Source organism: Epinephelus lanceolatus, chromosome 3, assembly GCF_041903045.1.
Source record: "Epinephelus lanceolatus isolate andai-2023 chromosome 3, ASM4190304v1, whole genome shotgun sequence".
Classification (NCBI taxonomy): Eukaryota; Metazoa; Chordata; class Actinopteri; order Perciformes; family Serranidae; genus Epinephelus; species Epinephelus lanceolatus.
The window spans coordinates 17,585,153-17,597,718 of NC_135736.1; the positions used below are offsets into that span (position 1 = coordinate 17,585,153).

The 12,566-nt window shown below is 41.4% G+C and overlaps 1 protein-coding gene across 1 annotated transcript in view; it reads right to left on the reverse strand.

The window, feature by feature from the left end:
- Positions 1–332: 332 nt before the first annotated feature.
- smc3 (structural maintenance of chromosomes 3) overlaps positions 333–12,566 on the reverse strand; it is a 28,743-nt gene continuing 16,509 nt past the window's right edge. The window contains exons 20-28 of the mRNA XM_033624037.2: positions 11,909–12,060; positions 11,574–11,732; positions 8,639–8,746; positions 8,205–8,313; positions 6,918–7,165; positions 3,604–3,816; positions 3,158–3,349; positions 2,339–2,623; positions 333–1,392 (exon numbers count right to left, since the gene is read on the reverse strand). Coding sequence (XP_033479928.1) covers positions 1,321–1,392; positions 2,339–2,623; positions 3,158–3,349; positions 3,604–3,816; positions 6,918–7,165; positions 8,205–8,313; positions 8,639–8,746; positions 11,574–11,732; positions 11,909–12,060 — 1,538 coding nt within the window. The 3' untranslated portion in view covers positions 333–1,320. The remainder of the gene's footprint in view (positions 1,393–2,338; positions 2,624–3,157; positions 3,350–3,603; positions 3,817–6,917; positions 7,166–8,204; positions 8,314–8,638; positions 8,747–11,573; positions 11,733–11,908; positions 12,061–12,566) is intronic.

A 12,566-nucleotide genomic window follows, 5' to 3' on the forward strand; every position in this document is an offset into this window, starting at 1 on the left:
AAATACAGACATGGTCAATATGTGAATTTCTTGTCTGTGGATTCATACAGAACATGTTTCTGCTAAAGTACATTTATAAATATAGTAAAAAAACAACAACATATTTGCTAATTACAAGTTTAAAACTATATTATCTTTCCAGAAACACAAGTTTTAATTGATTTTCATATAATTATGCTGTAAAATCCTCTTAAATATGTCTCATATTTCCTCAACAGTTCCCCCTTACATGAAACAGCTCCTTTCTCTCTTCATACAGTGACATTGAGTGTCAGGATTCAGTGGCACAGCACCACCTAGTGGTCATATTAAGTGGGGCGCAACACTGACAGTTTATTATTTAAATCTTTTATTATTTTTGTAGGTTTTCTAGTTACATAAAAATGAACCAAAACATTCAAAACGTAGATTTTAAACTAGATGCAACATATGAGGAGTTTAATCCCAAAGAATATATCCAGTAAGGAAATGATAAATTAAAAGTTTGCATTCCAGAAAAGCGCAACTACTACAGACGTTAAGAATCACTTCTGCTTATGACATATTGACTGTTAAAATTCAGGGAGCTGTGCTGATATCTGTTTTGGAATTAAACTACTCATATATTTCATTTACCTAAAAAACAGGAAATTACACAACACAGAAACGACCATAAAAAGGAACCACAACCTTTAAACAAGTTACGCCATATGGTTGGTTATGACAGATACAAGTAACATTGTTTCATGAGTATAAAGGGTATGCATTACAGAAACTTGAGCATCTCTGGCACTTTGCATTTCAAATGACAGAAAACTAAACTCAAAACTATTTGCCAGAATTGAACACAGTAACACAAAGGTTGTGCTCTCTTCAGGACCTCGTCAGACAAAATGGGGATATTTTCATTTCAGTGTAAAACAACTACACTTGTGTTAGCTGTCGGATCCAGTGCGGCTGATACATAGAGAGGCACGGCAATGCAGGAAAATGCGACAAAACAAATGTCCCTCGCACGAAGGTTTCAACATAAAAACATTCTTCTCAAATTTGTAGTTTTGTCAGCCTGGAATGATGTCAAAAGTAAACACTAAGTTATTTTGAGCTTGGGTTCTCGGGGTGTTATCAAAACAGCACATCCAATCAAATTTCAACCTTTGGAGATGGTCTGAGAGGCGTAACACTTGCTGCATTGTTTATCTTTTACAAAGGGACTAAAAAAAGGCTGACTGGGATATTTCTGTCTTTGGGCCCTGTTGTGGAAGGCTTCAAGCTACGCAGTGCACTGTCGAGGCGGAGGAGGAGGAGGGCGCGAGGAGGATGATGAAGGACTGAAGACTATTAACCATGGGTGGTGTCATCCTCCACAAAGTCTTTGGCCTGCTCCGCTGTGATCACATCGATGTGACTCACCTAAAACACACACACACACACACACACACACACACTTAATGACCATTCAATGCCTCCATTTCAGCCACTCTGACTAAGCAGTGATCATTTATGTTATGAAACCACAGAAACTCAAAAGGAAATATTTTCTTTTCACTAAAGCAGCTCAGTAGAAAAAAACAACCTGGCCTACAGAGGGAAAGTGTGAAGGACTCAACAGAAAACAGTGGACTGAAAGAATAATTAGTTACAGCAACAAGAGGAAGGTCTATTTACTGGTAACTTTAAATTACAGGGAATCACAAACTTTCTGTGATAACAATTCAGAATCAAACGGTGTAAAACTTGGGAAAAAACTTGATTTATGTTGTGTATCCATACTTTTTTTAAAATGTCACATTGTCATTGAGACTCTAGAATGACGACGGCAAGGATGATGATGCACAGGCAGAGACTGGAGTATAAACTGCTCTTTTTAAATTCCAAGTCTGGTGCCATTTTGAATTCTACAGTCACTGCAAGCAAAGCTTTGTATGACGAAAGCTGCAAGTAAACTGTAATTGTTTTTTTGTTTTCACCACTACACACTCTGACTCAACCATCATACACTACTGAGCTGAGCTGTTTTGAAACACATCATAGTTGTGTTTGGGTTAAAGGTGGAGTTTGCGATTCTACTTCTACTTCTATTCTAAAACACTGTGTGCGCTGAAAAAACAATCCAGTGTTCATACACAGCCCTGATGCTACAGCCTGCACATGCACTACTGAGCTGGATCTCCCAAAGCTGTAAATCTTAAAACATCAGCACAATCTGCAAAATGAGAAAACAAGTGCATCTGATTTCTGAGGAATGTCATTGCACTGTTGAGACCCTCCACAATGTGTCGTGAGAAAACCTCTTCAAGGCAGAATATAACTTGAATGATTCTTGTGGACCAATCCTGCTCTTTGGCAGAAGACTCACCTTGTTTCTGAATTTGACACCGTAGAACTTGTCAGCGGAGTCGAGCAGCTCAGGCCTGAAGGTGGTGGTGATGAACTGAGCGTGGCCTGCCAGCTCTACGATCATGTCTGAGACAGCCTTCCTGTGTTGAGCGTCGAGGGCCTGGTCGATCTCATCAAACAGGTAGAAAGGAGCAGGGTCACACTTTTGGATGGCAAAAATCAGGGCCAGAGCCACCAGAGACTTCTGACCTCCAGAGAGCTGCTGCATCTCTCTCATCTCACCCTGCTTCCCTGTGAACGACACCTACACAGGATAGGGGAGGTTAAGTTTTAGACTCAAGGCAGAAACACACAGAGAAATCTGTTATTTTCAATTCATGGTTTCATTATTATTATTAGATTCTCTGTTCTGGGACAGATGATTGAACAGATGACCAGAATGCTTCTGTGCTGTTATGACAGCTTTGATGATGAACAGATAAATTCAGAGTGAAGAGAATCGGGTATTACTCATCCCATGACCAGCTCCACCTTGGTCCTCTTTTGTAGCTCAGCTTGAACGTGTGAATTTTATAATGAGAATTCAGGAACCATAGAGTTTTTCCTCACTTTATGCATTTCCTTACCATTTTACATTACGCTACAACTGTTACAACAAAAGCATAATATATACAGTATTAAATATAGTGAGTTTAAAAACTAAAGCAAAGAGATACAGTCATTTCAACACCTTTGACTGTGTGATTTAAAAAACAATATTTTGGGTAAGACGTTACATTCATCATCATCTGTTTTTAAAAAAGAGAAAGGATTCTCAATCAAATGGGGAGACTCTTACCCTGATGCCAACTCCAGTAAACTGGTCCACTGAAGGAACGCTGCTCTGTGACCCAGAGCCCCTCTCACTGTCAGCCCCGCTCTCACCCTCATCTTGAGACTGGCTGCCTTCAGCATCACCCTTCTTCATTACCAATGTAGCTTTGCCTCCTGGCACCAGCTTCTGGAAAACCTCACTGAAGTTCTTCGACACCTGAGGGAAAGAAAACACGGCAAGAAAAGGAACACAGTGAATATTAATGTGGGTCCGAAGCAAAATATTGTTCATGTCTATAAGAACAACTAAGAGCATAAATATTAAGTGAAATAATTTACCAGATTGTCCAAAAAACTGTGCCAAATACCCAGCTGACTGATACATAACAGACGTCTGCACAAGCTATGTAATGTCCATGGATGTATGCACCCATCTGGATGCTTTGAATGGGGTCTGATGTGCCTGCGTACCTGTTTGAAGGTGAGCTGGATGGCCTCATACTTGCGCAGCTCCAGAACATTCATGAGCTCCATGATGGATTTGTAGCCGCGGTCCAACTCATCCTGACGCTTGATTAGCTTTTCCTTCTGCTCAGAGAAGTTGACAAACTGGTCCAGAGCTTTCTTGTTGACATGGCTGTACTTCTTCAGCTCTGTGTTGCACTGCTCCAGTTTTCGGAACAACTGTTGGAGTGGAAAAAAGAGATTAGTTGGTAACTTCAGGGTAAATCAGGTCAAATCAAGTCTGTCAGTATCTTTAAAATTACTTCTCAATGTGCGCTTTTTTCAAAAGCCTTGTCTATAATGTGGCTTAGAAGTATAATAATCAGAATAATTCCATTCTCATCCATATTATTAAGACTGTTTAGTGTTTCAAAAGGGTTGCTCTACATCATTTATTACTTAATATCATAGAGAGTTTTCATTCACACCAAAATATACAAGCAAAAATCTGCCAAGAGTAAGCTGTGTCCCACTAGTATCAGGGGGTGCACTGACACTGCTTGTTGACTTAAAAAGGGACATCAACTCACATCCATTATTCATCTCAAAAAGTATGTTGCCAGAGTCTAATGATATCTGAAGATGACATGAACTGATTAAGAACCAGCTTAGTCTGATCAACAGTGACACGCACTCTGCAAACTCTCAAACTATAAATTCATCCATCTGAATCACTAATAACCGAGGGAACACGGGCGAGTGCCATTATTACTTGGCCCTCTCATCCACTTCTGCAATCAATGGCACCATCTTGCCCCCGAGCAGTATCCTGTGGAGAGCGATTAACTATGTGGAGTGTTTGTGAGAAAGTGTGAGGCTATTTTCAGCATTGTCAAGGAGGGGAGATGACACACACATACACAGATACACAGACACACACAAACACAATGTATACACTGAGACACTTATGAAAGATGCAGCCAAGTCCACTCAACTCACAGTCTGTGCTCCCAGAGGCAGCGGGCTGAAAAAACCAGAGACAGAGCACTAACTAGTGTCTGAGTCACTGGTGAGTGGGAGGGATGTGATGGCCTCGGGTCTTATTCCTTAGGAGACCTGGGCCTGCACATGCTCATAAGCTTGATTCAGGTGGTAGGATTGGATGCACAGAAAAACTGACCTTCAGTAGATGGTCATGGTTATTGTTAGAGCTGCCGTAGTTTTGTCTTTAGTGTCATTGTGAAGTCAAACTGTTTGGGACTGGCTGTCTAAACGTCTGGCACCCTAATAATTTACCCTTGTAGCACCTTCAAGGCCTCAAAGCTGTACAAGTTCTTCTAAACTGAAAATAACTCTGACGGCTCTGTGTAATGAAAAAGCTCAGTTACCAATGTGTTACTGTCCATTCACTGTAGCTTAGCAAGGAAAGACTGTCCTGGTGGGTACCTGTACTAAACACTCAAAATATCCACTTGATCAGTCTATCCTAGAGTGCTGAAGCCTTGTATTAAATTTAGACAAGCTGCTGAATGTGTTTTTGCACAGAAGGACTATGGATTTGATCGGTTACAATGTCCACATAGCATTTTCTTCTGCACAAAGGTCTCTTTATTCAATTGTTCCCTGTGAGGAGAGATTGTATTCAGCTGCATGTAGCTATCCTGAGAGTAAGCGCCACACTCTTTTCTTCAGAGTGCTCCAGCTTTTTTGTGAGGCTCTTCCAAGCGCTTCTAGTTGAAAATCTCTTAAGGGCTTGTGTCCACAGCGTTTTCTTTAGTAGAAAAGCATTGGCAGGGCACGGGGGAGTGCTTCATCCCTGTGCTTCATAAAAAAGAGCTCCTGGGGCTATTTTTAATGACGTGCCCTGATGGGTATGTTTCTATGACAACACTATCTCTACACAACATTGGCTAGGTAGCTAACGCAACAGTGAGCTGACTACACAGTCAAAAATAAGCTTACAAAGCAAACAGTGATAAAAGCTCAACACTCACTAGCAACATCCAGGGTCTGCCAGCCAATCTGCCCCCCCCCCCCCCCCCCCAAAAAATAGGCTTTTCTGCCTTTATTGTGAGGGTAGATGGTAGTCTAGCTAAAGAAGCCGCAGTGACATTACCAGTGGCTTTCTGACAAGTTTTTCAAGTCGAAGCACTCCAAGTGGCTGCACCAAAAAGGTGGAGCGCTCTGAAATAAGATCCTGGGGACTGTGCCTTTTCTCTAGGTGGCCACATGCCCTCAGTCTTCACTGGAACAATTAAAAGAAGATGCCAGTGCTGAGGAAAAAGATGCTATGTGGACGCAGGCCCTAACTTTTCAGAAAGCCGCTGGTGGTGTTGTTACTGCCGCTCCTTCAGCTAATGCTACTGTCTATCCTGAGCTGCATGATATGTCAGTCAGAAACTGTCACAACAAACAGAAAAGCCCGTCTGTGACAGCAAATCAGCCAAACACTAGAAGCTACTCTTGAGTGTTGTGGTTTTATCACCATACACGTTGTGAGTTGTGTATTCTGACCTCTGTTAATGTAACTTTAGCAAACATTCACAGCGCTAGGCAAGATTAGCTCCACTGTGATCGCAAATGGTTTCTTGTGGCAACCTACACGAGTAGCAACCATATCGCTTGCTTTCAAGATGGTGTTTTGCTGAGTTGTTAATGTTGTGCATAGTCTGTCCTTTTTCTTTAGGAATTATTCCGTTGGCTTCCCAACACATCCCGGCTGCTTTGTGTTGAAGTGTCTTTGGAGCTTCGATGGCTTTAGCGCCTCATTTGACAGGATCTCAACCACATCCAACACACCTGCCAATCGTCACTGCCTGCCATTATAAACCCAAAGTTAATGTATACAAGGTCTTTCCTCACCACATGCTTTGGAGCTTTTCCAGGTGCAGGGTTGTTTCCAACATAACTTTTTTGTTTCAAAAACCAAGCCATATTGTTTGACTGCATGTTAGCTAGCTTACTTTGGTAAAACATTTTTGTCTGTCTGATGATGTGTCATGTTTGGCTTGGTGATATTCAAACATAAGACATCATGGAAATTATACATTTGACATTTCTCTTGAGCACATTTAGATATAACGACTTTTGTAAATTACCAAAAAATCAAAACTTTAATTTACTCCAACCAATTGGCATCACCTTCATGGCTCAGTAGTTTGCACTCTGAGGCCCAAAAGCTCAATTAAAATGCATTATTCAATGTGATATTCAAATCCACATTTAGTAATAACACTGTAGCAGTGCACCTCTAAATGATGCTGATGTTGCCTGATTAAAAACTAAAACGCCACAAACCATTATGTATCCTCATTAAGCAGTGTGTGGGTGTGTTTGTGTACCTGTTTGAGTGTGAGGGTCTGGTACTTCTCAAAGGCCTCCTGAGGCAGCGAGCCGAGCTCTCTGATTTTCTTCATGCACTCTTCTTTCTTCTTGAGCAGCATGCCCTGCCTGTTGGTCATCTTCTCCAGCTCCTTGGTGTCGTGGTTGATGGCGTCATTCTGCTCCTTCTCAATGTTCTTCCAGCGCTCCATGTTCTTCATGTGGTCCTTGATTTCTGACTCTGTCTTGTCGACCAAAGAATCCAGATCTGGGAAAGACATTTGAGAGGGTGGTATGGGTGGTATTTTTTCAAAAGCAGACTGGAAAAAAATAAATAAATAAAATGATAACAGCTGGGACTCATGAGTTTTATCTTCATTTAGCAGCCACAATTACTTCATTTGGCTTTACAGCCTTCATCATCACCAACCTAATAATGTGGGGGCTATTTCTCCCACTCTGTTAAGAGACACAAGAAGAAAATCTGATTGCTTACTGAATCATAAACGGAAAATTGACATGTAAAGAGTTTTGAACAATGGAATGGATATAATGTCTACTTATGAATTGGGTCATGCTGAGAATATGTCTTTAATTAGTTAGTGACAATGATTAAATATGAATCCATGCAAATTAATTCTATTCAGTAACAACTGCCTTCTGTCAACCTCATCTGAGTCATGGAGCCACTAGAACATTTATACAACGGCCAGGCTGTCTGTGGAACAACCCATTATCCACAGTAGGTGATTTGAGGAGGGACGAGGGGGATATCCCCCTCCCCAGACGCCATCCTATCTGGACCCAGACAGATAACCATTAAATTATTATTAAATTTTGACAGAGCGTTTCTATTTTAAGCAGTGCATCATATCTTGCATTCACATTGTCAATGCATTGTTTATCATCTCACGTGATCCTACTCAGCCAATCAAATCTCTACATTCTGATAAACATTTCAACTCAAGTCAGTGAGTGAGAAAGACACACACACACACACACACACACACACACACACACACACACACAAGAGACGAGACAAGACACAACAGTCAGAGAAAAAGGGGGTCAGAGAAAAGTAATTTCACATGCTATGGTCTAAAGCGAGAAAAGTAGAAGAGCGAAAACAGACCTTTTAATAAAGAGTGGTCTTTTATCCCGCATTAAAATTGAACAAATCACCTACTGATCTATACTGCGAGTCGATCTCATCACAGCAGTTCTCACTATCTGCTGATGGTTACAAGCTGGTTTCTCTAAACTTTAGGCTTCTCATCCCACTTTTGTGTTTTAAGTACAATGCGTACCTTCCGATCGTGCCAAAGTCTCTTTGACACGTTTGTTGATGCCGTCCAGTTCGGATGTTGTGGCTGTGAGCACTGTGCCTCCCTCGGTCTCTCGCAGCTCATTTAGCTCCTGTGTCAGTGCAAGTTAGGCCACATCAAAAAAAGAGGGTCATGCAAATTCAAACACCTCTCTTCTGACTTGTATGAATGAAAGCACTGAATCCAAAACTCTCCATGTATAACAGCAGACAATTTCAACACATTACAATAATTGAATCATCTAACAGCTGCTAACAAAACCCTTGAACTTTTAGGTTATGCAAGGAAGTATGTATAATTTATTGAATAACAAAAACACAAAACAGTATACATAAACATTTTATGGAAACAATGTATGCAGAGCCATACTATGAGACTTATTGCATGTTTGTAGGGAGTTTTAAGGGACAGTGTACCTGCTCCACTTGGTCAAGACGCTTCCGTAAGTTCTCGTTGAGATATGTTTCCACTCTGGTCATTATGCCCTCCAGTTTAATCCTCTCATTCAGCAACTGTCTGTTGTCCTGTGGGTGGAGAGAGGGATCAACACACAAAATACAAACAGTTACTCTTTGCCAAGCGCAGACAAACAATATGTTATTACAATGTCACCAACTCAATATCTAAAAGTTCTTAAAACAATTTTCTCTTGCTCTGTGTATCAGCTGGAAGAAATCGACTGCACAGACTGATGCCCTCAGAGAGCTAGGGATGCACATTTCCCAATCCACACTCAACTCCAGTTGGTGGCGATAATGCACTACAACATTGTTGCCAACCTCTATTAAAATCCCTAAGAAAAGACAGCATGTGTATCAGGAAAGAAAATGGCAACCTCATGATAGCAACAAGAGCTCCTAAAGTTGTAGTTTTTGGCTGAACGACAAGAAAATGCAAAAAGAGAAACTGTATGTGCGCAACAAGAATAGGACCAGGGATGGGGAATAAAGTATATTGGTGCAAGAGATGAGAGATATTTTGTAAATGGAGCATACAAAGTCAGCACGCCTGCTACGTGTACAGGCCGAACTAGGGGTGAGCCCGTATAGACGTGTAAACATGTACATATGTTTGAGATCGGTTGAAACGGTTATGAAAAATTAGTACACACACACAAAAAAAAAAGTTGTTTTTTTTGGGGGGGGGGGTGATACTAATTGTTGACTAACTGTGATAGACTGCGAATATGACAAGAAATGGTGTGAAACCGGGTTTGGCAACAGGTCAGTAGCCTACATGCTCCGTTCTATTAAAACGGGGCGTTCGTTAAGGGGGTCATTCGCCAGTGGGCTACAATGAGTACCAGGCCATCAAATCACAGCATCTGCGTTGAGAGGACACGGAATTGTTTGCGCTTTTATGCATGGGTCAGTGGCGCACATGACTCGTGTTACGGACGGATGAGCCACGTATTTCGGTGCCGCTTAGAAACAGGTAATACATCTGGCTACATCTTTCCCACATCAAATAGGCTATCCGTGATCGCTTAGACCCGTGTGCGTAAAAGCGCACACAATTGCGTGTCCTCTCATCGCGGATGCTCTGATTTGATGGCCTGGTACTCATTGTAGCCCACTCTTATAAGACCCAATAATAATAATAATAATAATAATAATAATAATAATAATAATAATAATAATAATAATAATAAGTTACTGTGGACCTATATGCCATGCTTTTTAATAAAACTATCAGAGGAGTTCGCTCAAAAAAAGGTCAGCCTGAATTACTTGCGTGTGTCCCCAGTGAAAATCGCTGACATGCATGGGAAACACGGCTTCTACAGGCTCGCCATAACATACTGTCAGGACTGAGGGACCAGAATTCGGGATGGCAGACCGTCGGAATGGCGATATTTTGGAGTGGCAGCCTGTAACCGTTGGTTAAATAGCCCGTTCGGTTGGTATTCGGATAACAGGGGCTTTACTGGTATAATGCAATAGCACCACCCAGCGGTGAAACCCGTGTACATGAAAAAAATGACCCACTCTAAACATTTAGAGATTTTTGTACACAAACTCACCCCTAGTGCGAACCCTTGTAGACATGGGCAGATGACAACAGTTACCTCATGTTGACACTCACAGGATAAGATTTGGCCTTAAAGCAGTGCTACAAATTGTGTAGGATCAAGTCTCTAGTTAATACCTTTTAGTCACCTGTAAACAACATATAAGGACCCTCATACTTACAGTCTTTGCCCAAAATTGGTACACAAACGCCTCTGTGTGTGCATTCACTTCAGTCCAGTCAAATGGCATATTAACAATAGCTCCTAACAAAGGGTTATGTCGCAAGCAATTTAATTTGACAACCGCCAACATCGCAGAGCCCAACATGAAAGGCTCCATGTTCCGGGGGCGGAGTAGTTGCGCAATGATAGCAGGAATGGCTGAGAGTTCATTGAGTTGAGAGCTGAGAGCAGCTGGCAGTGAAAGAGAAAGAGGGCGCAACACTGGATCACAAGAACAACCCACACACAGATGCTGCTACTCTCACCTTAGTCGGGTCATTTGAATACAAAAGCAGGAGGCGAAGAGGGAAGGGAAACAGCAGAACAACAAAATTTAGGTAACAGGCGTATTGTCTGAACTACACAGAGGCAGGTGGAGGGATGTGAATGCATCCACTGTTTCAGCTCATCGGTTCTAAAACGTTTCTGATCCAAATGATCCTTAAAATCCACGCCCCACATTATGACTGAATTAAAATTAAACATTGTCGTTTATTGTGGCTCCAAAAAATTTGGATGTCATAAAATTCTAAAATCAAAATGTTTTCAAGTTTTCAAATCTAAGTGGACAAAAACATTTTGCCAAAATCTGAGATAGCTGGACCTATTTTTTAACGTCAATGAGCTCTGTCAAAAATCTTTGAAGCAAAACATTTGTAGCAAAATCTATTGAACATTTATGACAATTGTAGATTGTGTCAATCATAAATAGAGAAGAAGCACTGCTCCTTAATATTGACAGCATGGACTAATTAATTGAGAACAAATAAAAATAAGGCCAGTGTCTTACATTTGAAAAAAAAGTGGGAAATGGTGGCTAATTTCTGTAAGAAATAAACATGCGAATAAATACAGATATGTTTGAGCAGCATGTGACAGCACTGACATGTCCTACAGACTAATCCTAATGGTGCAGGGACTTCAGTGAGCAGGAACTTATTTCACCCAACCACTTTGCTACAAAACATTTTCTTAATTTTTCTCAATCTAAGACAAATCCATACTGGATCCAGAAATCATGTGACTGTTAGTTATTTCAAGGTGTGAAAATTGCACCACAGATCCCATGTTTAACAACAAACGCAGATCAACCGTCTCTGTATGATGCTCCTGCTGACCTGCTGGAGTTGACGGATCTCATCGTTGAGGTCATCCACACGCCTCTGGTCCTCCAGGCTGAGCTGAGAGAGCAGATCTGTACCGAGCTCGGCCTTCAGTGATTCCCTGGTGGACTCCATGGCGTGGAGGCTGGCCTCCAGACTTTGGAGACTGCGTTGCTGAAGAGGAAGAAGTGAAAAATACAGACTGTGAGCTGGGAACAGGCTGATCTCCAGTCACAGATCATGCAGAACAAGGAAGCATTTTCTGTTCCCTCAGGCCTCAGTGACCTTGATCTCTGGGCTTATATAGGAGTTTAAATGATGAGATTCAAACATCATCAATATATGATCACCTTGGGCATGAATGTCTTCTCTGACTGCTGCCTCTTCTCCTTCAGCATCTTCATCTCTGACAGAATACTGTCTCTGGATGCCTTAAACTTCCTCTGTTGTGTCTCGATCTGCTGCATCTGGTTCATCAGCTGGTCGATCTCATTGTTAATGCGTGGAGGCAGCGATTAAGGATGTACAAGCAAGTGTTTATTACAGATAAGCAACTTCATTTCCTCTCAGTAATCACTTAGCAAAGAAATTTAAAGCTGAGCTGACTAGTCAGACTTTATCTTCGCATAGGTTTTCCAACTTGATATGACCCAGTGACTACAGGATACAGCTGTCCACGTTACCTCTGTAGCACTGCCTAGTTCTGTGAGTCAAGTCAAGTCAATTTCATTTATATAGCCGAATATCACAACTTTGCGTTGAGGGATTTCACAGCCTGTGCAGGATAAGACATTTTTCATCCTTAGACCCTCGACTCAGAAAAGGAAAAACTGGGGTAAAGTAACAAACCTCACAGACATGCCATAAAATCGTGTACAGTAAAGACCAACGTAATAAAATTACAGCACAGACAATCATGATGATAAAATCAATATATTAACTTGAGTGCACAATACATTGCCTTTTGCAAGCCTTGCATTGCTCAAACAGCCGCCTGTCCTTTCAGTA